The sequence below is a fragment of the Arabidopsis thaliana genome, chromosome 4, assembly GCF_000001735.4.
Source record: "Arabidopsis thaliana chromosome 4, partial sequence".
In the NCBI taxonomy this organism is placed as follows: Eukaryota; Viridiplantae; Streptophyta; class Magnoliopsida; order Brassicales; family Brassicaceae; genus Arabidopsis; species Arabidopsis thaliana.
Genome location: NC_003075.7, coordinates 8007803 through 8034495, shown reverse-complemented (window position 1 = coordinate 8034495; position 26693 = coordinate 8007803). Strand labels below are relative to the sequence as shown.

Below are 26693 nucleotides of genomic sequence, written 5' to 3'. Positions count from 1 at the left end.
CGTGAATCCTAAACAGACAGATTTAGATTGATTGATTTCAAGCTTAATTTGACACATAAAGATGGAGTGAGAATGGATCTTAATATATTTTCTGATCAAAGGAAGATTGCTCAATATAAAAATCTCTTATCATGAGAACATAGCATATTCAAGTCCCATAGACGTGGTTCTGACTAAGCATACATAAATTATAAATATGCCGTTTCTATTAAATACTCAACCTTTTAACGAAGACAATAATCATACGAAAATGGTAGAGTAATGTATCAAAGATAGTTAAAGAATTATCAATCATACAAAATCAGTATAAATTGTGTCTTGTAACTAAGACATGCCACTCTGTATGAGGGAAACGTCTGAACTAAAACAAGCAGAGAATGATTAAAGAGTTATGAAGTATGGGGAAAAAGGAATACAACACGTTATCTATTAGTGCATATGGTTATCTTAAAAATGAATAATGTTTGCGTTAAGGTATATCTTAAGGGCAATTGCTATATATATCTTGCAAATTGCAATTAAGAATAAAATTGTCATGACTATTAGTTGTCATGGCAATACTAAATTAGTTTCCTAGGTGAACACATTGGAGTACAAAAATGTTTATGTCTTTTGCTCTGTTTAAAAGACAGACTTGACTTGGAATAACTTGCTAAAGGCATCAAAAAGTCATACTTAATTCTAAAAATTCAGAAAAGTCAAATGGTTAGTTTTGTGGGTACACACATTATATAAAGACCCGCCAAAAGTCTCTCTATCCTTCCAACAATCTTAGAGATGGAACCAGTCTATTCTTGGGGAAACACGCATCTTGACTTCGTCGATCCGGAGATCTACGACCTAATCGAGAAGGAGAAACATCGTCAATGTCGAGGAATCGAACTCATAGCAGCCGAGAATTTCACTTCCGTGGCCGTCATGGAAGCTCTCGGAAGTTGCTTAACCAACAAATACTCGGAAGGTATGCCTGGTAATCGTTACTACGGAGGTACCGAGTTCATCGATGAGATAGAGAGTCTCTGCCGCTCACGCTCTCTCGAAGCCTTCCATTGCAATCCAGAGAAATGGGGCGTTAACGTTCAGCCTTACTCTGGTTCCCCTGCGAATTTCGCAGCCTACACCGCCTTGCTCCAGCCTCATGATCGTATCATGGGGCTTGATTTGCCATCAGGTGGTCATATAACGCATGGTTACTATAGCTCTGGTGGGAAGAACATCTCCGCGACCTCGATCTACTTTGAAAACCTTCCCTACAAGGTGGATTCCAAGACTGGTTACATTGATTACGACAAACTTGAGGAGAAAGCTATGGATTTTAGGCCTAAGTTAATTATCTGTGGAGGCACTTCTTACCCTAGGGAATGGGATTACGCGAGATTCAGGGCTGTCGCCGACAAGGTTGGAGCTTTTTTGCTCTGTGATATGGCTCATAACAGTGCCCTCGTTGCTGCTCAGGAAGCCGCAGACCCGTTCGAGTACTGTGACGTTGTGACAACGTCAACTCACAAGAGCTTGAGAGGTCCAAGGGCTGGTATGATCTTTTATAGAAAGGGACCAAAACCAGCCAAGAAGGGCCAACCCGAGGGTGAAGTCTACGATTTCGACGCAAAAATCAACTCTGCGGTATTCCCTGCGCTTCAAAGTGGTCCTCACAATAACAAGATTGGTGCTCTAGCTGTTGCGTTGAAGCAGGTTATGGCTCCTAGCTTCAAAGTTTATGCAAAACAGGTGAAAGCTAATGCTGCTTGCCTTGCAAGCTACCTAATAAATAAGGGATATACTCTTGTAACCGATGGAACTGATAACCACCTTATTCTTTGGGATCTTCGCCCTCTTGGATTGACCGGTAAGTGAATAATCACTAACCTTTGAGACCATATTTTATACTGAACTAATTTCCTGATGTTAAATTCTGTTTCTGCTTCTGCTAGGTAACAAGGTTGAGAAGGTTTGTGAATTGTGCTACATTACTTTGAACAGGAATGCGGTATTCGGAGACACTAGTTTTCTTGCTCCCGGAGGTGTAAGAATCGGTATGAGGGAGTTGTGAATTGTTCTTAACAACGACCAACTGAATTTCATTGTTTGAATCTCTATAAATTTTGAAGGTACACCGGCGATGACATCGAGAGGATTGGTGGAGAAGGACTTTGAGAAGATAGGAGAGTTCCTGCACCGTGCCGTGACAATCACGTTGGACATCCAGGAGCAGTACGGTAAGGTGATGAAGGACTTCAACAAGGGTTTGGTGAACAACAAGGAGATCGATGAGATAAAGGCTGACGTTGAGGAGTTCACGTACGATTTTGATATGCCTGGATTTTTCATCTCTGAGTCAAGGAACGATTAGAGATCTCTCACTCTCTACCCAATAGTAATCTTCTGTTATTTGTGTTTTTGTATGTTAAGCAAGCAAACAATAAAAAACTAATAAGCTTCAGTTATTTTTTCTTCTTGACTATTTTATTTCGTTGGATTTCTTAATAGTAACAGCAAATTTACTATATTTAACGAATAAATACAGAGCCGTGCCACAATGGAGAAAACCAAATAGGGCATCAAATTTTGGGAAAACATTTAGGGCCATATATTTACTCTTAATAGAGATAGAAATATATTTATATGAGACTTATGGTGAAAATAATGTGTTAATACGAAGTAAATATTGAGCTTCAACAATCCATTGATTTGGCCACATTGATTTGTTGAAAGAAGTGTTTCAAGTCTTGAGTGACTTGGCTAGCTTATCTATCGAAAGAGAATTATTAGAAACGTTGATTTTGAAAGTTTGGCTAATTATCTTGTGGACAAAAATGGAAGGAAAATGTTTTATAGCAAATTTTTTGTTTTATTAATGTACATTATTTTTTTTATTGAATTGGGGCATTTTTTTTATTTTAGTCGCTTCTGATATAGTTTCTGGGTTGACTCGTATTATTCGGATTAATACGGTTAAGGTTTCAGTATAACCACATGATTTCAGTTAGGATTCGTTTTGTAATCGTATATATCTTAAATTTTAAAAATTATTTGTAGCTTAGAAATTTTCTGGTCTGTGGATTCAAATTTTATATTTTGGATATGTTAAAAGTGCAATAAACCATTTTAAGTTTTACTGTCTTTTTTTATATTAAAAAAACTCATTTTAAGTTGAATAACTAAACTAACATTTGATTCGGGTTTAATTCGAATATTTCTTTCTCGGTTCGATTTAGTAATTCGGTCTATCCAAGAGGCCCTACGAGATTCTGCGTTTGTTGTCGTCAAATTGGTGGAAGGCATAAAATGCCAAGATAACCTCTCTGTTTTTTTAGTTGTACGTTTCGGATAGAAATATGTGTTACATTCTCGATTATGATCTTCAAAAGAATGGTTTGAAAAGAAATTGTAATTAATTAGAGGAATCCCGGAGCATTGGTTTGGTAATCCATACTTATTCATTTCAAGCCTACGTATAAGAGTGAAATCATCATGCACTTGGTTTGGTAAGTATACACGGCGTGATCAGTTCTTTGGTGTATCATAATGAATCTGTTCAGAGCGGAGTACGTGGTGCCCCCGTGGAGTTTAGAAAACCTATAGACTCCCAAATTGATGGTAAAGTTGCTGAGTATGGTTGTGAAGACTAAAATAACTGTCGATGATGTTAGTGCCTTATAGGGTTTGTCTTCAAAAATATTCACACAATATATATGCTAATATAAACTATATTGTGTTTTTGTGTATTAATTGATTCAGGTAATGGATACAACTGAAGAGCTTAAAATCAGTCATTATAAGCTATACAAATGTTTTGATTTTTTAGTTGTTGCCAACAATAAAATTGAGGTTGCCCAAGCATTTGTGGTCTAGTGGTAGAAGAAGTTTTGGTGATCAAGGGTGAAACTCTCATATCCGAATACGATCCTCCTTGAAAACAAAAATCATTTTCGTTTGGAAAGTCTGTCAGTTGGACCTTGGTCCAATTGGTTTATCTGATAGTTAGAAATACAGACGGCCTGAGTACTTTCTGCCATTAGTTGGAGTAGAGTTTGTCTCCCTGACATTAGTCGGAAAGCATTTCAAACTCGGGAAATATAGTGTGGTGGTCCTTCGAGGAGAAGTCCATTCTGAAACACTTCGGTGCCTTTTACCAAAACTGACCGATCAACCGATAGGGTTCATAAAATAAATTAAAATAAATAAATTTAGGTTTTCGTTATGCTAAATTCAAAAATGTGGATCAATATACCTCATACTGAGATATACAAATAAGAAAATCGAGTTGGAAATTGGCCCAATAGAGTAAACAAATAGGCTAAAAAAGCCCAAAACAAATTGGTTAGAGCCACCCGAATGTTGGAAAGCCTTAACCGGATGTTCGAAGAACCGATGTGGGACAAATACTTTATTCCTTAACTTGAAGCCTCTGTCTCTTTCTCTGTTCCTGTTTTCGCTCAATTTATGAAGAAGCTCGTTTCTTCTTCTTCGACCGTTCCGCGATGTTGGTAACTACTGTTTGTTGCTTCACATTCTTCCTTCGTCCAAGAAGTTTACTTTAGCTATGCAATTTCTGTGTGAGTTGATTGATTCGACATCTAAGGAAGAAGAAGATGTGTTCAGAGTTTTGGTTTATGCTAGTGATGAATGTAATTGGGATATATCTTGTTGTTTTCGATATGGGTTTGGTAGAAGATGATGAGTTTAGGGTTTTTAGAACGGTGATTGATTCGGGCTTTAGTACTTGATGTCAAGACATACCGAGCTCTTATAGGCTGCTCTTGGGAGTTGTTTAGGTGTTCTCCTGGGGAAGGTTGCAACTGTCCAGATATGTGTAGACTCCAACATCTTATTGAGGATTCAACACTTGTAAAGGTTTGTTTATATTTTATGAAGTTGTCAAAGTTTTTGTTGTGATCAATTAACATAGTTCTGATACATATATATAGGTAGGTATTGGAATTGATGGTGACTCTGTGAAGCTTTTCCATGACTATGGAGTTAGTATCAAATCAAAGATGTTGAGGATCTTTCAGATTTAGCCAACCAAAAAATTGGTGGAGATAAAAAATGGGGCCTTGCCTCACTAACTGAGACACTTGTTTGCAAAGAGGTATCTGTTATTCACCTTGTCTGGTTGATTTCAAAAGCTTGATTTAAGTTTTGATAACAGTAGTGAGAACTGGATTTATCATATTTCCAGTCTTCCTAGAAATAGCAGTACAACACTATTCTGCTCTGCTGTTTCAAAAGTGGGAATCTTGATTCTATTTCGCTTTGAAAATTTGTCTGTTACTTTGCAGCTCTTGAAGCCAAACAGAATCAGGCTTGGGAACTGGGAGGTTCATCCTCTATCAAAGCAGCAGTTACAATACGCAGCAACGGATGCTTATGCTTCATGGCATCTTCACCAGGTAACAACTAAGAAAAACCAGCTTCTTATACTTAACTATCTTGAAACAAAAGTCACACGTCGTTCAAATTATACTACTTGTAACTTGTCGAAAACCTGGAGCTTATCTTCGGTGAGTTAGAAGCTAATGGCGACCATTGTTACATTTGGTTAGGTTCTTAAGGACCTTCCTGATGCTGTCAGTGGCTCATAACGTAAAGGAGGAAGCTTAAAGGTTAGCCTATAACCCCAAGAGTTAGCATCAAATGATATGATACACCTAATCTAGTCAAGTAGATGCAATTCTTATGGGATTTACAAAGATATTGAACACAGTATTTAGTTGCGGTCCATTTAATCTTCCAGAAACTAGTGTGCTTCATGGTAAGTTCAGCAATACAAAATATATAAAGATAAAATTAACTCAACAAAAATACAGATTCTCTAAATAAGATACTTACTTTTCATTTTATCGGCTTGACGGAGAAGAAAAAATAAGCAACTCTTAGCCTATGAAGTGAGAATGTGGGCGATGGTGAGTCCACAGAACACACCAGGTACATATCCTATTGCAGCTGCTATCCAGCTAAATACTTGATTTTTCTCTTCCTTTTCTTCATCTTCATCTTCTTCTTGCTTTGTTGCTTCTTCTTCTTCTTCTTCTTCTCCACCACATTTGTTTAGGAAAGGAGCACCGCAAAGCCCGGGATTCTCTGCGAAAGAAGAACTATTCTGGCTTTGAATCTGAGTGGCTTGTGGTATTGGACCTTCAAGCCTGTTGTACGAGAAGTTCATCCACTCCAGAAACGTAAGTTTCCCGAGCTCTGGCGGGATACTGCCGGATAATCTGTTTTGAGATAGATCCAATGATTGGAGATTGCTCAAGTTTGATAGAGATGGTGGAATATGGCCTGTGAAAGCGTTGTTTGACATGTTGAGCACAATCAGTTCCTTGAGTATACCAATCGATTCTGGAATATCTCCTTCGAGTCTGTTTCCGGAGACATCAATGGTTTTGTAGATTGTGAAACCACTCCCAACCAGCTCCATATTTAATCCTTTGTTCGTCAGAACCACAGAGTTATGATAGTATCCCTGGAAAACTCCTAAAATGTGAACCTGAGGCGTAGTATCAAAAATGTCTACGACTGATGACATTGCACTCCAACCTGCAAAGTAATCTGATGGCAAGACTCCAGTGAAGTGATTTTCCGAAATATCAAAGATTCGCAACTTGGGGAAACTCAAAGAATCTTCAAGAGAAAATATTGGCCCATAGAACTCATTAGAACGAAGGACAAGAATCTGTAGATTGGACAACGATCTCAACCAAAATGGAAATTTGTCATTGATTCTGTTATCTTCCACGTTCAGAAACTCGAGGTCAGTGCATTTGATCAGAGACTTGGGAAGTTGTCCTGATAGCCAATTGTGACCAACATCAAGTGATGTCAAGGTTTCACTGATAATTTCCTTTGGAAAAACACCCGAGAGGCTGTTATTCCGAAGATGCAAGATTGAAATAGTTTTGAAATTCTCAAAACACCGGGGAATAGAACCGCTGAATTTGTTGTTAGATAAAACAAGTGTATTAAGACTAACCAATTCGCATACTGTTCTAGGAATCTCTCCCGAAAACTGATTATCAGAGGCTATAAAGCTATAGATAGAGTTTGGTAACATAGGTAGTTCTCCACTGAAGGAATTCTGAGCAATGTTTACAAACGACAACGTTGGCAGTCTCCACAACCACTCCGGTACTTGGCCTTCAATGTGATTTGCAGAGATGTCTAGATAAAACAAACTGGTTTGGTTTTCTAGAAACTTGGGGAACTCAACAATATTGCAGGATGCTAAAATCAAGGTGCCCGTGGCTGAGGGAAAGCTGAGAGTTGAACTGATCTTCAAATTAATCCCTGAAAGATCCAGCTCATCAAGTGACATGAGATGTGAAAAAAAACTCAAATCAACCATGCTTCTTGTATTCAGATAGGAGAGGTCAAGTGAACAAAGTGACTTGAGATGCAAGAAGATGCTGAAATCAACAATGCCCCTTCCTGTGTTCCAGAAAGAGAGGCTAAGATCCCTGAGCCCGACTAGTTTTGATAAAGATCCCGGAATTGGTCCATTGAAATTGTTTTCTCCCATGTACAAGTATCCAAGTTCGGAATGTGAAGAGATATTCCCAATCTCAAGAGGACCGCTGAAGTCTTTTCTTCGCAAGTCAAGTACTCAACGAAGGGATCATGAAGAGAGAAGAGGGAATGGATCCAGAAAATGAATTTTCACTAATATCAAAAGACACCAGTTTGGAGAGGCTACTCATGTTAGATGGGAGCATACCTTTCAACTGGTTAGAACCAAGGTCGATCCAGGTGACCGAGCTCAAGTTGAGTAGCACAAGTTGCAAATCTGTAAGTCGGTTTAGGTTGCCACCCGAATCTGGTCCTTCACTGGTGAAATCGTTATAAGAAAGATCAAGATGAGTGAGATAAGAAAGACTTCCGAGTGAAGATGGAATCTTTCCAAAGAGATGGCAAGTACGAAAACTTAAAGACCTCAAATATTTGAGGTTGCCGATGGAATCTGGTAGGATACCGGAAATATTATTGGAGCTAAGTTCTAAGCTCTGGAGATGTTGTAGTCTAAACAGGCTACTATTAGATCTCAAAGGGCCATTGAGACAACTGCTCATGAGATCTAACTCGACGACCTTGCCTGTCTTAGGATCACAAGAGACACGATTCCAAGAACAGCAATCAGTCTTGTTCCTCCACGTCTCTGTTGCCTTTTCACACTTCATATGGGGATCGAACTCTTGGACGTAGAACTCGTTTTTGAACTCTAAAAGAGCATCCCTCTGGTCGGGAAGACACAAGTCTTTAGCAATGGCAAGTATTGAGTTAGAGAGGCAGAAGATTAAACACAAGCTCCATATTACTGTCATCATCCTCCTCTCACTACAAGAATGCATCCTTGTTTTATTTCTTCTGTGAAACGAATTGATCGTTGCTTGACTTGACAAGTCTCCTGGGAAGGATAATTGCTTCCACAGAAAATTGAATATCTGACTCTTAATTGCTAGATCCTTGGATGACACTTACTACATCTGTGGAGGAGTGTTATAAGAATTCATCATCATTTTTCGCGTGTGGCCATCGACAGTTTCTACTTAGTCAAAGGAGTGTTTTTTTGTTGAAAATGAAAGAGTGTCTACTGTTGAATGAAAATAAGAGGAATTGGTTGCTCCATTTGTCAACAAAAGTGTGGTTGTTTGTATGGGATGGGTTTAAGTTTCTGAAAGATTGAATTTGGTTTCTCATCGACATGATCTGATACATCGTTATGCCAATATCCCTAACATGGGACAATTCTAATGTGAAGCAAAGGTTATGGTTACGTGATGAATAATCAAAATCATACAAAAATTGTATAAAGCGTGTCTCGGGCAATTTAAAACACACAACTATATTGTACAGTGTGGGAACGTTTAAAATTAAAAACAAACAATACAAACATTTAAAGGGGCCGACGAGACTCGTCCAAAGCATTAATTTTTATTTTTTTGTTTCAGTAAAAGAAATGTCATCGTCAAATTGGATCGACGACGCTTTTACAGAGGAAGAGCTTCTCGCTATCGACGCCATCGAAGCTTCCTACAATTTCTCCCGTTCTTCTTCTTCTTCTTCCTCTGCTGCTCCGACCGTACAAGCTACAACCTCCGTCCATGGCCACGAGGAGGATCCAAATCAAATCCCCAATAATATCCGTCGCCAATTGCCTCGTTCCATCACTTCTTCTACATCTTATAAACGATTTCCTCTCTCCCGTTGCCGAGGTATGAAACTTCTTCAAATCCCAGAGATCTTTCTGTTCTATTTTCCAATTTCAACTTCTTTTTGCTTTGAAAATGTCAATTCATTAGTTGTCTCACCATTTGATTCGAATTCCAAGTTCTTTACAATGTATTAATCTGTTCATGCCGTAATTTATAGGATTAAGATTTTTTTCGTAATAGTGTGTTGTTTGAATTATGTGGGCGGAGCAACTTAATAATGTGTATACTTTGTTGCAGCTAGGAATTTTCCAGCAATGAGGTTTGGTGGTAGGATTTTGTATAGCAAGACTGCTACTGAGGTTGATAAGCGAGCAATGCAGCTTATTAAAGTTCTTGATACCAAGAGAGATGAATCTGGAATAGCTTTTGTTGGCTTGGATATTGAGTGGAGACCAAGTTTTAGAAAAGGTGCTTTTGTTAACCCTTCTGTTTTCCGTTTTGTGTCTGATTGCAAGTTTTGTCTTTTTCGATTGCATTTCTTAAAGTATGCAATGTGATATGCATCTCGAACTGTATTTTATCTCTATGGATCATATGTTGTCTTTTCTAATTTCTCTTTATATATCTTGATGATAGAATGATGATGCTCTTGCTTTATATCGAATAGAGCTTTATGGTCGTTGTTTCCTTTCTGAATGTTCGGAGGAAAGTGTAGATGCCTACTATTGCAGTTTTGTGTAGTCTAGAATCTCATTGCTGCAAGCTTTGTTCTACTAATAATATCTCTTAGACTAGTCTACTCATATGTGTTGTAATGATAGTTGCTTGATAATGCTTTTTGACACATTCATGAACCTTTGTGAGGTTTTTGTGATCTTAACTAATAATATTTTGTGAAACTTTGTGTTATTTTCAGGTGTTCTCCCGGGGAAGGTTGCGACTGTCCAGATATGTGTAGATAGTAATTATTGTGATGTTATGCATATTTTTCATTCTGGTATCCCTCAAAGTCTCCAACATCTTATTGAAGATTCAACACTTGTAAAGGTTTGTTATTTTTTTTTTTGAAGTGGTCGAAGTTCTTGTTGTTTGCCATGGATGCTCAATTAACGTAGTTCTGATACATATATATAGGTAGGTATTGGAATTGATGGTGACTCTGTGAAGCTTTTCCATGACTATGGAGTTAGTATCAAAGATGTTGAGGATCTTTCAGATTTAGCCAACCAAAAAATTGGTGGAGATAAAAAATGGGGCCTTGCCTCACTAACTGAGACACTTGTTTGCAAAGAGGTATCTGTTATTCACCTTGTCTGGTTGATTTCAAAAGCTTGATTTAAGTTTTGATAACAGTAGTGAGAACTGGATTTATCATATTTCCAGTCTTCCTAGAAATAGCAGTACAACTCTCTTCTGTTCTGCTGTATCAAAAGTGAGAATATTGATCTATTTCGCTTTGAAAATCTGACTGTTACTTTGCAGCTCCTGAAGCCAAACAGAATCAGGCTTGGGAACTGGGAGTTTTATCCTCTGTCAAAGCAGCAGTTACAATACGCAGCAACGGATGCTTATGCTTCATGGCATCTTTACAAGGTAACAACAACGAAAAACCATCTTCTCACACTCAACGACCTTGAAGCAAAAATCTCACATCGTTCTAATTATAATACTGTTACTTGTCGAAAACCTGGAGGTTATCTTCGGTGAGTAAGAAGCTAATGGAGAACATTATTACATTTGCTTAGGTTCTTAAGGACCTTCCTGATGCTGTCAGTGGCTCATAACGTGAAGGAGGAAGCTTAAAGGTTAGCCTATAACCCCAAGAGTTAGCATCAAATGATATGATACACCTAATCTAGTCAAGTAGATGCAATTCTTGTGAATATTGTATCTAGTTCTGGTCCCTTTAACCGTCCAGAAACTAGTGGGTTCATGGTAAGCTCTTCTTCTTAGATCGTTGATTCTAACTTTGAATACAGATGTAAAGATTTGATAAAGGATAAGGAAACGTCTTTATTAAGTCATCATACACGGGAATCAAATCAAAGCAGACCTGGAAACAAACCCTTGAAAGGAGACAAAAACAGACACTGCAAACACATGAAAGCACACAATACATTACAAGAATGTTTTTTTATTTTTGGATAGAGATGTGTTCCACCTTTCAAGTCAGCACCATCATCGTCATTCATCATCAATATCACCAATACCAAAGAGTTTCACGCTCACTCTACGACCATTCAGTTCCTGGAAATTTAAAACGAAAGCAATACTAAGTCTGACCACATATAGACAGACACACAACTATTATACCACAAATAGAGCCATCCAAACCTTTCCATCCATCCCAGACACGGCTGCTTCAGCTTCGGAGTGACTGCTGTATGTGACAAATCCAAAACCCCTGGACCTATCTGTGTATCTGTCTCTCATTACAATTGCTGCACAAACAATAATAATTTTGGTGTAGTGACAACTGAGAAACTTAAACCACACTCAACAACATAAACAAGAAACTCGGAAATATTAATTGGAGGGCGATCCAAAAGGCTTTTACCATCTACTACGTTTCCGTAGCCGGAAAAGGCTTCCCTCAACATATCATCGGTAGTGGTCGGTGAGAGATCTGAAGCAATCGTAACAAAGCTTTCAAATAAATAAATAAAACTTGAGAAAACAAATTTGAAAAATGAACATCTACTAAAAGAAAGAAATAATTACTTCCGACGTAAACCCTGGTAGCCATGTTTTAAGCTGATCTTGAACAAAGACAGATGTATGTCAAAGTTAGGTTTAAGTAGACACAAAATTAGGAGTTTTGGAGGAATAGAGAATGGAGCCATGGAAAACAAGTTTAGGTGGACGATAGTATTTTAATATAGCGAATAAATCATGTGGAATTATAGAATCATTAATAGCGAATCAAATGTTGTCGCTCTCTGCTTTCATGATGTGTATCGGCTTTGACTTTGTATAAAAGTTTTCCACCTCAAATGGTTTAAACGTGAATCACGACACAAAAGATGAAACTTGAATCGAAGTTATGTATAGGACAGGAGTGAAATGGTATATAAGCACAAGTGAATGAAAGAAATGGTAAGACGTATTAGAATGCACCTAATGGGGGCAATAAAATATTAAACCGAATTGATTGGTAACCAAAAAAAGAGTAAAGAGTTTTCAGCAAATCCCATTCAGGTTTTGTACTAACATAAGATTCAATAGAAGAAACCAACTAAACAGAACCATTAACTCTTCTTCTTCACAAGCACCTCCTCTGTTTAGAAACCACCACCACCATCACCACCTCCTCCATAGCCACCACCTCCTCCTCCGTACCCACCACCACCTCCTCCGTAGCCTCCACCTCCACCACTGTATCCACCACCACCTCCATAAGCCCGTGGAGCACTTGGTCTATCATTAGCAGGATTCACTCGGATGTGACGACCATTCAGTTCCTGAAATTCCAAAACCCATAAACATTATTAAGTAAACCATTAAACAGATACAATTACCATTACAGCTATAAACTAACTGATACATTCAATACAAACCTTTCCGTCCATCTCTGATATGGCAGCAGTTGCAGCACCCTCATCATTGAAGTTGACAAATCCAAACCCCCTTGATCTTCCTGTCTCTCTATCAACGATAACTTTAGCTGCACAATTTTTCAAAAAACAAAACTTTAGTTCATCTCCACAAACTCTTACTCAATTATACCAAAAACAAGTGTAGCTTACCATCAACAACGTCACCGAAGTGAGCAAAAGCATCCCTTAAGGATGCGTCATCGGTTCCCCATGAGAGACCTAAAGCAATCAATATATAAAAAAGTCTCAGTACTAATTCAAGCAACACTAAAGTGAAGTAACTCTTCAATCTGACTCAAAAACAATAAGATTTTACCTCCGATGAAAAGCTTGGTAGACATCAACCGGAGAGATCCGAGCATAGACGTAACCGGAACATTTCCGTTAGAAGAAATGTTCTGTCTCAATAGACCACCGAGTTTGTTACAGAAAGCCATTCTACAAAGTTCCAAAAACACACAGAATCAGATCAGATCAACTGTTATAAATCAATACTAATAAAAACCCTAACTTTAAGACTAAATCATCAATTCAACGAGATGGGCTGATCCAAAACAAGTAGATCTATATTCAAAGTATACATAAGAGTAATTTTAAGCTCTAAATCCCTTACAGTCAAATTGAAACGAGAACACAAAACAGAGACACACTAGAAACGAATTCACCATGAAATTAAACAAAACAGAAACATAGTAAAGCTTAGGAGATCGAAGATGGTGAAGAAATGGTACCTGAAGAATAAAGATTCGAAATTAGGGTTTTGTGATCTGAGAAAGAGGCAGAGGAAATGTAGAATGAAGCCAAGGAGTAGGGTTTAAGGGGCTTTATATACAAAGCTCACTAAAAAATATCTCATTTTCTTTTCAGGATTTTTTTTCTCGCTAAATAATTTAATCTGGTGTGTGTACGTGTATATTTTTACTGTGTACTAAAGGGTAAAATAGTTGTACACGTAGCAGAGTCTGTGTAAATCAGTTCTTGTGGTACCAATCTTTTTGAGTGTACGATGTAGTCGGCGTAGAGGAACTAGTTTTTTTCTGATTTATCCAATTTGGTATTTTAGTTTTCCTCGCCCTATTTTATCTGATTTATATTGCTAAAAATAAGACTTTTTGTATTGGGCTTGGAAACCCATATTGATTGCTGGGCTTCAAAATCCATGTTAAACGGATAATTGTCGTTGATGGGCCATTCATTGAAAAGAAATGAATTTTCAGAAACAAAAACAAACAAAATTGTATGATTCACTAAAACTAGACTACATTTTATGAATTTCGTAATAAGTAGTGAGATATAATTCACTAAGACTAAATTTTTATTTTTAACATATAGGTTACCTTATGATTTTAATATTGAACATGATAATAAAAGTTTTCAATCTGCTTCCTAACAAAAATCTTTCGTACTTGTTATTGTTTGCTCAAAATCATAAGTTGATCGTTTTTTTGTTTGATAAACCTAAAAACTTAAATTTTCTCAACTCTCCCAACCTATAGACTTGTGTTCACATAGAAATAACATGTTAGGAAGAAAAAGATTATGCATCCTCTAACAGTTAAAATCGTCTACGAAATGTTTGTGGCAATAATTATATATATATCATTATTGTTTTTCTAGTTAGTGATGAATTTATTTTCATTTTTGCTAACTGCTTCTGAAAAAATGATGGATCGTTGTATATATTCATGTAAAACTCAAATATAGTCACAATCTTCTTAAGTTCGTCTTAACATCCATGTGTAGTGGTCCTGATTGATTTTTAATGTCTTGAATATAGCAACCTTATTCACGGTTATAGATTAATGTTCCACCAATTTCAATTCATGTGGCATCTCTTTATATATATGTTACATCCTTTTCAGTTTCTATATAATTATTTCTTGATATATTTCTTTATTCTCAATACTCATTTCAATTCATGACTAGTAAACATTAACCTTGCTACATGAAAGCTACACAAAAGGAAAAAAAAAAAACTTTGAAACTGCATAGGGTTTCTATTAGAGAATATATAGCTGGTTTGTTCTGGTTTAAATTAGTTTGGTAATAGCTTTGGTTTAGTTTGCTTGGGAGAATCTAAAATGGTATTTTTCATTCGTTTAAATAAATAAGTGTTTATGGAATACTGGAAGATCATCCCAAAGTAACACAAGCGAAGAAGAAGAAAGATAGTGAAAGTCGACCAATCCTTTCTATTTCTGAATTTTAACATTTTGGTTTTTGATGTTTGGTCATGGATTAATTCTGAGGTTTACTTCAAACAATTTCTTACGGTAGCAATAAATAAATTGTTGTGAAAAATAATTCATGATTTGTTGTTGTGTCCGTTTTCTATCGTTGCTAATTTAAATTTCAATACTGTTTTATCTCATAAACCATCCTAATAGTATTATTATCAAAGCTCTGATTCATTTTGTACAATTGAAAATATTGATGTTGATGGAAATAATCAAATTTTAAAGTGGCGACAAAACATATTAAAATGTTTGAGATGATTAACTACTCTTTTTTTTGTGTGGATAGTCTATCGAATATAAATTACTAGAGACCAACAACAATGTAATATTATAGATTATGAAAAAGTACTATACTATATAAGATTATTATTTTTTCAGTTAAGGAATAGGATAAAATAATAAGTTGAGATGACTAACACATTTGAATTATTGCCTTAGCTTAAAATCACATACTTTACCAATGGTTGTTTTGTTATGTTTTTTTTTTTTTTTTTCTGTTATGTTAAGTGCATATATATTTTCTATGGTACTAGTTTCCGTGTCAAGCCCGATAACTAATCTGGAGGTAAGTAGACCCCATATGAGTTTTCCGCAAGCTCACTTCAGATAAAAAAACTCATGCAAAGGTCGTCCAAGAGTCCAAGTTGAATTGAATCCGGATCTTCATCAACCATCCAAGATCACCAAATGCGTGTTTCCTCCAAAATATTTACATAGAAAATAATTACAACTCTGTGACTTTTGAAAGATCGCCGTTGGCATCTTTGCTTATTCATTATCTTGGAATAACTTTCAACAATCAATCCTTAGTGCCTTACTGCCTTTGGAGTATGCACCATCCATCAATCGACATATGATCTAGAACAAGTTCTCTCATGGACAAATTAACAATTATCTTTCATCGAGTAACTTAGCTCCAATTATTTCGAAGTGGTGTCACGTATCCGAAAACATATATAGTAAGCGTCATCTTATATATCGATCAAATTTATCCGTTCAGACTTCAAAGTAAGTTTTACGTTTATGTATTTTTCGTGTTTTAAAATTACATGCATTTTCTTTAAAAGGCTTTGATTGGCGCCTATTGTTAGGATTTGGCTGGCTGATTTGCTTTTAATTACGGTGGCCAGTTTTTAGAGTTTTAATTAATAGACATGATGATAATATGATACAATTAAAAGAATTTCATAAATTTACAGAAGAAAAAACAGTCAGAGAATAAATGATATAAACAGTGCTCGAAAATATTGGCAGAGACAAATGCCCCACTGCAGATGTTCACTGAAGTAATTATATTGCCAAATTTCAACTGTTCTTTTAACTCTTTTATTTATTCAACCACATTTCACGCAAGATACAACTAATAACTCTCGTTTCAGTGTAAAATGCATAGACCAAGCCCTACTTAATTATACCTTAGAGTTATATTCAAACCCTCTAATTAGGAAAAGAAAAAAAGAAGTAAATCAGTATTATACTATACTAATATATTAATTTGGAATATATCTACTTAAGAAGACAGTACATTCAGAAGTACATCAATAAAAATACGTTCAACCTTTTCCTCTCGTAAGTTTATAGTTATTATTGAAAATTATGTTTAAAACTTTCTTCTTCCATAAAAAAAAAGAAAGGATTTACGAAAAATTCATCAAGAATTATGATTAAAACCAACTTTTCCAACTGCATGCCACATTGCCACGTAAAATAAGAGTTGACCATCAACTGTTTTTCTTGGATAAATATAGCTGTAAGAAGTTGTGAATTGGTTCATATATTTACAAAAATTTAAATCTGCTGTTGAATTGAATAGAAAATGCATTAAATGCGATTATCAGCCAACCAATATTCTAGTCCTTGAAATTATATAAAGGTGTCACTCTTTTTACTAGAAGTAGAAACAAATGAAATCATTACAAACGTCTATTGTTTAAGAAAATTTAGCTAATCTTCGAAAATATTTGTTTAATTATTGGGTAAATCTACATTAGTTAGCTAGCTTACTGAACTTGATTATCCATCTACTAACAAGATAACTTTTATTATAGCTCAAAGTGTAGTTAATGATTTGAGAATGAAATCACATGTTGGTTCAAGTACTATTTTTAATTTTATTTTGAGAACCCATCTTCCGTCATACGTACGTGTAATTGTTTTGTTTGCTTTCTGTTTTCGTGTATGTTTCTGGCTTGTTTGGCCGAGTTGTCTTGCAAACTTTGTTTTGGAACTTGTTCTATCAATCAGGCAACAAATAGTCATCCGTAATTGAAACTTGTAAATGTAGGGGAATAATTAACTTGAACAGGGTAACTAGATATATTCTCTATCAGTACCGTATATTGAACCTAGAACAATAGTTTTCTTACAATAATTTGACCCGTAGAACCAACGTGTCTGGTTTGCTTTTAACTTGACATCCACGTCATTGTTTGTTCCACATTTCAATGTCGACATTTTTGTTAATTGGAGGATTTTTTTGTTAAAGTTTGTTGGAGGGTCAATGGAATCATCCTCGTTCCCAATACCATAATCAGAATCTAATATTCTTAAATAGTTACCATTAACCGGATTACCGGACGACAATCCTATCACCGACTAACACGACATCTTAATCATCGTCATCTACATACAACAAAAACAAAAGATTTTAATCAAACGTAAAAATACGATCTATTTATTAATCCCAAAATATCAAATCCAAAATATAAGTATAAGTTAATCACAAGATAAATATACAGTATATCAACCATTCAGAAAACTAATTAATGTATAATTTACGTAAATTATATATTGATAGATTCTATTCTTTTTGTATTGCACTTCTATTTTAAATGCAGAAATAGACATAAAAAAATAGTAGGTGACAAATATTAAAAGTATCTGAACGATGAATTGGATCCTTTGGTCATGGACCTTATCGGGGAAAAAGAAAGGCTATTAATTAAAACTCTTTCACCTACTCGTATAATTAACAAGTTAACACCATCAATCTTCTCTATTTAACACAAGAGCCTCATCACATTTCATTCATCACCTACAAAGCAGAGAGAGAGAGAGAGAGAGATAAATGTCCAAGCAAAGGTTCATATAATTTTATGTTATTAAATTTGCTTTTTTTTTGTTAAAGTGTTACATACATCGATCGACTTGTTAGTTCAAAGAATCAGTTTAACTCCACTGAGCCATCATGGGTCGATCTCAAGAACAGGGACAGGGACAGGGTCCGGTTCACAGCATTCGGCTATCTACCGTAGGTGCGACCCGGCCGACAGAGACGGGTACGACCCACGAACCAACCGGTTTAGACCTAGCCATGAAGCTCCACTACCTCAAGGCGGCATACATTTACTCAGCCGAGACAGCACGTGACTTAACCGTGAGACACCTGAAGGAGGCCATGTTCATGTTGTTCGACCAGATCGCTTGGACCACAGGCAGGTTCTCAAGGAGAGACTCGGGCCGTCCGTACATCAAGTGCAACGACTGCGGCACACGTTTCGTGGAAGGTCAATGCAATCTCACTGTGGAGGAGTGGCTCAGTAAACCGGACCGGTCAGTTGATGAGTTTCTGGTTTATCATCATCCTATTGGACCGGAATTGACGTTCTCTCCTTTGATCTACGTTCAGGTATAATCTGACTACACCAATTTTATCTTCTTAATTTAGTTTGCTATATTCCTTATATAGTTCACACATGCATAATATTGCTCACTGTCTAAATATCATACACAAATTTAATATTGGTACTGAGACAAATTTGAATATACAAAAGTTCTAAAAATGGTTATATATACATGATATGGTATTGGTATGCATTATTCAATCTTGAACCCTGTACCAAAAAGAGAATTATTCAATCTTTAATATATATTTGACAGAAAAAAGGACACACCATGTTGATGGGGTCTGATTTATAGAGTCGGAAAAAAGGCAAATTATTAGCTAAACTAGGTTAGAAATCTATATTGGGTTTCACTTGTCTTTCGAACCATATGCCCTAATCAAGAAAGACAAAGAACATATTAAACATTTAATGCATGTTCAGTCACATCAAAATTTAATACACGAAAGATCCTGTTCGTACGATTAACTTGCATGAAAACACACTGCCTCTGAGTAGGTGTACCAAAATTTAATAAAACATTCGGACTTTTCAATGTTGTATTGCGAACTAGATTGGGACAGATTTGTTGGACCCAAGTTTGAAATATCTTACCAAATGGATCAGTGACATCCCAATATGCAGATCCAAAAAAACAAGAAAAAAATATAAAATGTGGAAGTTAAAAAAGTGATGTGTCAATACTCAATAGAGTAACTAGTAAAGTATCTCAAACGGTGACACTAGGGAACTATGCTAAATGTTCTAATCTTCGGCTTCAGAGTGATGTACCGGCATATATATATATGCCTATAATCTCTTAGTTATCTTAAAAAAAACCAAGTTGGAAAATATATTTTTAATATATTTTGGCAGTTTAATCAATTTCAATTACTCGGATTGCAATCTTAGAAAGGGTTTTTGTCGGTTTGCAAAATTTGTTTAAAACTGCTTTTAATATCGGATTTGTTTCCGCAGATGACCCGGTTTAAATGCGGAGGATTAGGGTTGGGCCTAAGCTGGGCCAATATAATAGGAGACGCATTCTCTCTGTTCTATGCCTTCAACTTATGGGCTAAGGCCATTACCGGAGAAAAGATTTATGCCCCAACAACACCCTCTATAGGAGAGAGAAGGTTCCAAAGCCCAAACCCGACGGTTAAAGATCCGGTTTCAATTAAACGGGTCGAACCCGTTGGAGATCTCTGGGTCACTCCAAACGACAAGAAATTGGCGAATTACTGTTTCAATCTCTCAGTCGCCGATCAGATATCACCACATTTTCCGGCGAAGGGAGATGACTCGATTCCGGTGTTCGAGATTCTCGCCGGAATCATATGGAAATGCATAGCTAAAGTTAGGGTAGAGCCAAAGCCTGTAACGGTTACGATCATTAAAAAAGATCCGAACGATCTGAAACTTAATGCGATTCGAAACAGTCAGGTGATCAGCTCAGTGAGCGTGGATTTTCCGGTGGCGGAAGCGACGGTGGAGGAATTAGTGAAAGCTATGGGGGAAGCGAAGGATGAGAGATGTGGAATTGAGGAGATCGGAGAGAGTTGCGATGGGAATTTGGATTTTGTTGTTTATGGAGCGAAATTGACGTTTCTGGATCTGACTGGTGAGGATTTGTATGAGGCGAAAGTGATGGGGAAGTCGCCGGAGTCGGTTTATTGTAATGTGGAGGGGATAGGGGAGGAGGGATTGGTGGTTGTTTACGCGGCGGCGAAATCGGAGGAGAGGGTTGTGACGGTTACGTTGCCGGAGGAAGAGATGGAGAGGGTAAAATTGGAATTTAAGAAGTTTGGTTTGATCGCGCCATGAGAAATCAAACGGCAAATAATAAGTGTAAACGTGAAGTGATGAAGTGTTATGTTATCGTTTTAAAACAAGTAAAGTTTCGCAAAAAAAAAAAAAAAAAGTAAAGTTTCCGTTGGTTTTATGTATGTTTATGTTTTTGTTGGATTGTAATTTGTAACGTTGTTGTAAAATTAAATAACTGATATAAGTATTTGTTTTCGTATCTGTCATGGTGGTTTGATTGGTGTCAGTTTGAGTAAAACCATTTAGGGAGGTACCATGAAGAAGTGTGGTTGGAGAAAGTGATTAGAAGAAGTGTGGTTGAAAGCAATCACTTTTAGAATTTGATTGGTTACATAAATTAAGGTTATTGAATGTTCAGCTACCTTGTTGGTTATGAGTCCGATGGACGGATGAAATAGATAGTTGGAGTGGCGAACATGTGAGTAGATGACACAAGACGGTTATGAAACGTATGGAAAAGAGTGCTTGTAACCGTTTACTTTAAAACGGTTGGAGTTATGTAATTTTCATATATTTCAAAATTTTGGCTTACAATGTTTATCTGTTTTGTGTAGTTTGGTTTGGTTATGTTAATTTTATTTATGGTAAAATATTATACTCAATGTTTGGTTTATAACACTATTTTAATCATAACACTATTTTTAACCATAATTTTTCACATTATTCTTATACTCTTCTCCACAAAATCTAGAAAATCTTTATTGATTAAACAAGGTCACAAGTCAAATCCTTAAGCAATTTGTTGGAAGCAATCATCTTTAAAAGTTGATTAGTTACATATATTAAGGCTACCTCGTTGGTTAAGAGTCTGATGGACGGATGAAATAATTAGTTGTAACGGACGGATAAAATAAGTGGTGGTGAATAAAAGAAACATGACGGTTATAAAAATAGAGCATTTACAACCGTTTATTTTAATATGATTAGATTTTTGTTATTTTCATATATTTTAAAATATTTCCTAAAATATAATAAGATCACCATTGAAACCCTTAAAAAGTTTATCAACAATTACCTCTAGTTTAAGGTGATTCATATTTTCATTTTGTTCAATAGTTTTTGCTCATATTCATTACTGTATACCTATTATCATCAGTCACCACATTGCCTACAAATATTACCAATCGTATATAATTTTGAACCGCTATACTGCCATCTCCTGCCGCTTTTAACCACTTTCTCCAGAGCCACTTAAAAAAGCTTTTAACCGCCGTATTTAAACAGAATTATCACTCAATAACCATTACAAACGTTGCTGCCACACCTAGAATCCCGTTCTCCACTCAAAACGTAAAACACAAAACATAAAACGCACAACCAAAGAAAGCTTATTTAGTAATCAGGGTATTTATCTAAAGTAATGTGCTTCCGCCGATTGGCATAAGCACATAGAAGAGTATATACATTACATATATACAAAGTTGCTGGGGTATTGATGCTATGCTTTCTATATTACACACAAACAATTAAAAGACTATACATAACAAGGCTAAAGACTCGATGTCGTATGTTAAGAAGATTCTTGTTGTTGACGACGCATTCTTGCAGCCCAAGACATCGTGTTATTATCTTTCTGATTGCTTCTTCTCCTTAACCCTGAGAGCTGAGTTTGCCATTTTGCTTTCCACTCACTCTTCTCTTCCACCACTTCCTACAATCACAACAATCACCAAAACCCAAATCAATTATAAGAAGACCCATGATTGTAGCAAATAGGATCAATGAGTTCATTATTCTCTATTCCACTGCTAATTTGTCACCTAATAATCGACACATGGGTCAATTTATTGGACCATGTTAAAGATAAGGTCAATTCTGTCGACACCATAAAGGTTCTTGAATCTACCGAGTAAATCTAGAAATTCGAAAAATAAAAAGAATAAAAATAGAATTTTTGAGGATAATACTACACACTATTTGTCCACATATGAACCAAAAATATCCAAATCAATAACATCAACATCACTTGATAAATTTATCAATAACACATACACTAAAATTATTGCTAACTCTTAAATTTTCTTAACCATAATAAACCCAAACAAATGGTGCTGATTTTTTCTCTCCTAACAAAAACTTCGGTTATCGCAAAAAAATTAAATTTAATAATTAATTACCTGATCGTAACGGTTCTGGCGTCGACCGGAGAAAGAAAAAGAAAACCCCATAGACAAATCACGGTCATATAAAACTCTCCGGCGAGGATCGGAGAGAGTTTCGTAAGCTTCTTGAACACGAATAAACCGATCTGTGTATTCTTCGACACGATCCGGAGGAGAAACATCGGGGTGATATTTTCGAGCTAGTTGTTTATAAGCTTGTTTGATTTCTGGGAGTGTGACTGATTCGGTGACGCCGAGAAGATCGTAGAAGGATAAGTCTTCCGATTGTTTTACTGGATCGTCGTGGGTTAATCGAGATTGGATCCGGGTGGAGGAGAATCGGGTTCGGGTTGGGTAAGAGATAGTTGTTGGGATTGAAGTTGGTTGAAGAGAGGAGATTGGTTGTTGTTTGTAGAAGAATGGGTGGTGATTGGTTGAGAGAATTGATGAGCTTTTGTAACATTTCATTGTTTTGAATTTTAGGGTTTGTTTATTTTGGGGATTTGAGTTTTGTGGATTTTAATATGAGAATTGGTAATGTGTAATGTGTAGTTTGGGAATGGGGAGAGAGGGAGGGAGGTAGATGAAACAGTTGAGAGTAATATGTGGATTTTGAAGGGTATTTATGTCATTTTAGTTTAATGGAAAGTTGTCATCGTTTGCGACTGGAAGCTTTTTGACGGCGCAAGAAGATATGATCGACAATCCTTATAGCCCTTATCCCATATTTTGGGCTTCAGCTACCTCCACGAGCCCATTAGAGTTTTTTTTTTAATACAAAAATGTAAACGAAAAGAAGAAAGAAAATGTTGATTGAATTTTAGAAATTTGGCAAAGCCAAAAAAGACTTTTTGAGAGTTTATCGGTAACTTTTACGGTGTGTGACTGACTCTCTCACGAGTCACGAGCGTGCCCCGTTAAAGAGCGTTTGCGCAATTGCGTAGCACTCACCACACAGCTGAGGTAACCCCACACGCTCTACTTTTTGTACTGCGGTAACCCCACACCGCAAGTAATTGAATTATTTTTAGGGTTAATACTTTTATGCAAGAGGAGACATAATTGACTTTGTGGAGCGTTCATTTGGAAATTCATATATCTTTGTGGAAGATGACGCCATTTTTTTTACAAGAGACTTGTTAAGTCAAGCTTTTTCTTTTTTCCACAAAATGTAAGACAGTCTTTGGGTCTATTACTAGAGCCATCACTTATAAACATTGAACATCATTCATTTCACTTTCTGAGAAAAAAAAAATCAAAGAAAAAAAGTTTATTGCATTGTTGAGGTCAGATGAAGATGACAATATGGAGCTTGTGTTTAATCTTGTCCCTTTCTAATTCAAAACTGGTTTTGGCTTCTCATGTTAAGCACTTATGTCGTCAAGACCAGAAGAATGCTCTTTTGGAGTTTAAGAACGAGTTTTATGTCCATGAGTTCAACTCCAATGGGATTGTTGGTGTTAAGAAGACAGAGAAGTGGAGGAACAACACCGATTGCTGTTCTTGGGATGGTATCTCTTGTGATCCTAAAACGGGTAAGGTGGTAGAGTTAGACCTCATGAACAGTTTTCTTAATGGTCCTTTGAGATATGATAGTAGCTTGTTTAGACTACAACATCTTCATAATCTGGATCTTGGCTCGAATAATTTTTCGGGTATTCTACCGGATTCCATAGGCAGCCTCAAATATTTGAGGGTTTTGAGTCTTGGTGATTGTAATCTCTTTGGAAAGATTCCTTCTTCACTTGGAAATCTTACTTATCTCACTAATCTTGATCTTTCTGTTAATGATTTCACCGGGGAGCTACCGGATTCGATGGGACATTTAAACAAGCTAACAGAGTTGCATCTTGGATCGGCCAAGCTCAGTGGGAACTTTCCTAGTATGCTACTCAATTTGAGCGAGCTTACGTTGATCGACCTTGGTTCTAACCAGTTCGGAGGTATGCTCCCATCTAATATGAGTAGCCTCTCTAAATTGGTGTATTTTGGGATTGATAGAAATTCATTTTCCGGATCTATCCCATCGTCTCTCTTCATGCTACCTTCATTGACCTCTCTTGTTTTGGGAAGAAACGACTTCAACGGTCCTCTTGACTTTGGTAATATCTCTTCACCATCTAATCTTGGAGTTTTGTCCCTTCTAGAAAACAATTTCAATGGGCCAATCCCGGAGTCTATATCGAAACTAGTTGGTCTCTTTTATCTTGACCTCTCTTTATGGAACACAAAGAGAGGCATGGTCGATTTCAACACTTTCTTGCATCTCAAGTCACTTACGTTCCTTGACCTCTCTTATATTAATACAAGAAGCATGGTTGACATAAGTATATTCTCACCTCTCTTGTCACTTGGTTATTTGGATCTTTCCGGGATTAATTTGAAGATCAGTTCAACTCTAAGTCTTCCCTCACCCATGGGCACCTTGATTTTATCATCTTGCAATATTCCTGAGTTCCCCAATTTTCTAGAAAACCAAACCACTTTGTATTATTTAGACATCTCTGCCAATAAAATTGGAGGCCAAGTACCACAATGGTTGTGGAGTCTACCGGAGTTGCAGTATGTTAACATTTCTCAAAATTCTTTCAGTGGCTTTGAAGGACCAGCAGATGTTATTCAAAGATGTGGAGAATTACTTATGCTTGACATAAGTTCAAACACATTCCAAGATCCGTTTCCTTTGTTACCAAACTCGACAACGATCTTTTTAGGCTCTGATAATCGGTTTTCGGGAGAGATTCCTAAGACTATATGCAAATTGGTTTCTCTTGATACACTTGTTTTATCCAACAACAACTTCAACGGCTCCATTCCTCGGTGTTTCGAGAAGTTTAATACTACTCTTTCGGTTTTGCATCTTCGGAATAACAACTTATCCGGTGAGTTTCCAGAGGAATCTATCAGTGATCACTTGAGATCACTTGACGTTGGTCGCAACCGGTTATCAGGAGAACTTCCCAAGTCTTTGATCAACTGCACTCGTCTCGAGTTTCTGAACGTGGAAGACAACATAATCAATGACAAGTTTCCATTCTGGTTGAGAATGTTGCCCAAACTTCAGATTTTTGTCCTTCGTTCTAACGAGTTTCATGGTCCAATATCTTCTCTTGGAGATTCTTTGAGCTTCCCCAAGCTGCGAATCTTTGACATTTCGGAAAACCGCTTCAATGGAGTCCTTCGATCAGATTTCTTTGCGGGTTGGAGTGCAATGTCATCAGCCGTAGACATCGTAGATATTATGCCGAGTAGGTATGCTGGACGTGACTCAGGAAACTATTATAACTCAGTGACTATGACGGTCAAAGGATCGATAATAGAGTTGGTTGGGAGTGTTTTCACGATTTACAAAACCATCGATGTCTCCGGAAACAGATTCGAAGGACGTATTCCCGAGTCAATCGGTTTACTTAAAGAACTGATTGTGCTCAATATGTCAAACAACGGTTGAATTTGACTGATCTCGAATCATTGGATCTTTCTAAAAACAGATTATCCGGTGAAATCCCACCAGAGCTCGGGAAACTCACGTTTCTAGCACAAATGAACTTCTCCTACAACATGCTTGAAGGTCCAATTCCACAAGGCACTCAGATTCAAAGCCAGAATAGTTCTTCATTCGCAGAGAATCTCGGGCTCTGCGGTGTTCCTCTCCAAGAAACTTGCGGGGGAGAAGAAGAAGAAGAAAAAGAAGCAACAAAGCAAGAGCAAGATGAAGAAAAAGATCAAGTATTGAGCTGGATCGCAGCTGCAATAGGCTACGTACCTGGTGTTGTGTGTGGACTCACCATTGGTCACATTCTCACTTCGTATAAACGTGACTGGTTCATGAAAAGCTTTCAGTATTTTGCTTAATAAAAGCATGACCTCTTAGGAGGATGATGCCCCCTTGTTATAATGCGTGTACTCTAATGTTTTGAGTTGTATAATGAGTGTGTGTTTTTTTAACGAGGGAACAAAAGTTTAATTGATTGATTCAGTTGGCGTTTGATAATAATTGTTACTCCAAATGTTCAGGAGAACTAATATCATTCCTTTAGCTGTATTTGTTGTTTTCATTTCTACGTGAATTAGAAGAAATAAGACAGAAGCTTTGTTTAATTTCAGAGAATAAAACAGAGGAGGTCATGCAGAGGAAAAGTCTTAACGAAAACTTGGAAGTGAAGAAATATTAAAGACAAAG

The 26693-nt window shown here is 36.7% G+C and overlaps 9 protein-coding genes and 1 long non-coding RNA gene across 18 annotated transcripts; 5 read left to right on the top strand and 5 right to left on the bottom strand.

Annotated features, from left to right (window-relative positions):
- The first annotated feature begins 764 nt into the window (after window positions 1–764).
- EDA36 (Pyridoxal phosphate (PLP)-dependent transferases superfamily protein) lies at window positions 765–2524 on the top strand. Of its 2 annotated transcripts, NM_117463.3 has the most exons (3): window positions 765–1846; window positions 1932–2033; window positions 2109–2524. In NM_117463.3, exons 1-3 carry the CDS (start codon window positions 778–780, stop codon window positions 2348–2350), a joined length of 1413 nt encoding a protein of 470 aa, NP_193125.1. In that variant the 5' UTR covers window positions 765–777; the 3' UTR covers window positions 2351–2524. The 2 variants fall into 2 exon arrangements, with proteins under 2 accessions (NP_193125.1, NP_001328680.1); NM_001340891.1 differs by having other exon boundaries at window positions 1932–2524.
- Window positions 2525–3352: 828 nt separating this feature from the next.
- On the bottom strand, window positions 3353–3552 carry AT4G06145. Its single transcript, NR_141970.1, has one exon. It is a non-coding gene; the product is annotated as an other RNA (long non-coding RNA).
- A 189-nt stretch (window positions 3553–3741) lies between these two features.
- On the top strand, window positions 3742–5585 carry AT4G13885 (Polynucleotidyl transferase, ribonuclease H-like superfamily protein; the record flags this gene model as incomplete). Its single annotated transcript, NM_148316.1, has 7 exons — window positions 3742–3846; window positions 3986–4158; window positions 4450–4628; window positions 4721–4854; window positions 4929–4979; window positions 5283–5393; window positions 5547–5585. 7 exons carry the CDS (start codon window positions 3742–3744, stop codon window positions 5583–5585), a joined length of 792 nt encoding a protein of 263 aa, NP_680682.1.
- Window positions 5586–5881: 296 nt separating this feature from the next.
- Window positions 5882–8692, bottom strand: RLP48 (receptor like protein 48; the record flags this gene model as incomplete). Its single annotated transcript, NM_117462.2, has 2 exons — window positions 7715–8692; window positions 5882–7428 (listed from the first exon to the last, which is right to left on the bottom strand). Exons 1-2 carry the CDS (start codon window positions 8343–8345, stop codon window positions 5882–5884), a joined length of 2178 nt encoding a protein of 725 aa, NP_193124.2. The 5' UTR covers window positions 8346–8692.
- Window positions 8693–8903: 211 nt separating this feature from the next.
- WRNEXO (Werner syndrome-like exonuclease) lies at window positions 8904–11259 on the top strand. Of its 2 annotated transcripts, none has more exons than NM_202814.2 (6): window positions 8904–9209; window positions 9447–9617; window positions 10066–10196; window positions 10284–10442; window positions 10632–10742; window positions 10895–11259. In NM_202814.2, exons 1-6 carry the CDS (start codon window positions 8954–8956, stop codon window positions 10931–10933), a joined length of 867 nt encoding a protein of 288 aa, NP_974543.1. In that variant the 5' UTR covers window positions 8904–8953; the 3' UTR covers window positions 10934–11259. The 2 variants fall into 2 exon arrangements, with proteins under 2 accessions (NP_974543.1, NP_193123.2); NM_117461.2 differs by having other exon boundaries at window positions 8919–9209; window positions 10904–11177.
- AT4G13860 (RNA-binding (RRM/RBD/RNP motifs) family protein) lies at window positions 10893–11999 on the bottom strand. 2 transcript variants are annotated; one of them, NM_117460.3, is made up of 4 exons: window positions 11871–11999; window positions 11707–11775; window positions 11484–11590; window positions 10893–11396 (listed from the first exon to the last, which is right to left on the bottom strand). In NM_117460.3, the coding sequence occupies exons 1-4, from the start codon at window positions 11893–11895 to the stop codon at window positions 11334–11336; spliced, it is 264 nt and encodes an 87-aa protein (NP_193122.2). In that variant the 5' UTR covers window positions 11896–11999; the 3' UTR covers window positions 10893–11333. The 2 variants fall into 2 exon arrangements, with proteins under 2 accessions (NP_193122.2, NP_001329851.1); NM_001340890.1 differs by lacking the exon at window positions 11871–11999 and having other exon boundaries at window positions 11707–11827.
- A 20-nt stretch (window positions 12000–12019) lies between these two features.
- Window positions 12020–13783, bottom strand: GR-RBP2 (glycine-rich RNA-binding protein 2). Of its 4 annotated transcripts, none has more exons than NM_001084916.1 (6): window positions 13477–13545; window positions 13062–13183; window positions 12896–12964; window positions 12707–12813; window positions 12523–12610; window positions 12275–12480 (listed from the first exon to the last, which is right to left on the bottom strand). In NM_001084916.1, the coding sequence occupies exons 2-6, from the start codon at window positions 13180–13182 to the stop codon at window positions 12431–12433; spliced, it is 435 nt and encodes a 144-aa protein (NP_001078385.1). In that variant the 5' UTR covers window position 13183; window positions 13477–13545; the 3' UTR covers window positions 12275–12430.
- A 4130-nt stretch (window positions 13784–17913) lies between these two features.
- AT4G13840 (HXXXD-type acyl-transferase family protein) lies at window positions 17914–20921 on the top strand. Its single transcript, NM_117458.4, has 2 exons — window positions 17914–18610; window positions 19563–20921. The coding sequence occupies exons 1-2, from the start codon at window positions 18170–18172 to the stop codon at window positions 20406–20408; spliced, it is 1287 nt and encodes a 428-aa protein (NP_193120.1). The 5' UTR covers window positions 17914–18169; the 3' UTR covers window positions 20409–20921.
- A 694-nt stretch (window positions 20922–21615) lies between these two features.
- J20 (DNAJ-like 20) lies at window positions 21616–23529 on the bottom strand. 3 transcript variants are annotated; one of them, NM_001340889.1, is made up of 2 exons: window positions 22526–23529; window positions 21616–22263 (listed from the first exon to the last, which is right to left on the bottom strand). In NM_001340889.1, exons 1-2 carry the CDS (start codon window positions 22976–22978, stop codon window positions 22165–22167), a joined length of 552 nt encoding a protein of 183 aa, NP_001329024.1. In that variant the 5' UTR covers window positions 22979–23529; the 3' UTR covers window positions 21616–22164. The 3 variants fall into 3 exon arrangements, with proteins under 3 accessions (NP_001329024.1, NP_193119.1, NP_001319925.1); NM_117457.5 differs by having other exon boundaries at window positions 21616–22059; NM_001340888.1 differs by having other exon boundaries at window positions 21618–23313.
- Window positions 23530–23637: 108 nt separating this feature from the next.
- Window positions 23638–26546, top strand: AT4G13820 (Leucine-rich repeat (LRR) family protein). The gene has a single exon (NM_117456.6). It carries the CDS (start codon window positions 23802–23804, stop codon window positions 25959–25961), a length of 2160 nt encoding a protein of 719 aa, NP_193118.2. The 5' UTR covers window positions 23638–23801; the 3' UTR covers window positions 25962–26546.
- The last annotated feature ends 147 nt before the right edge of the window (window positions 26547–26693 follow it).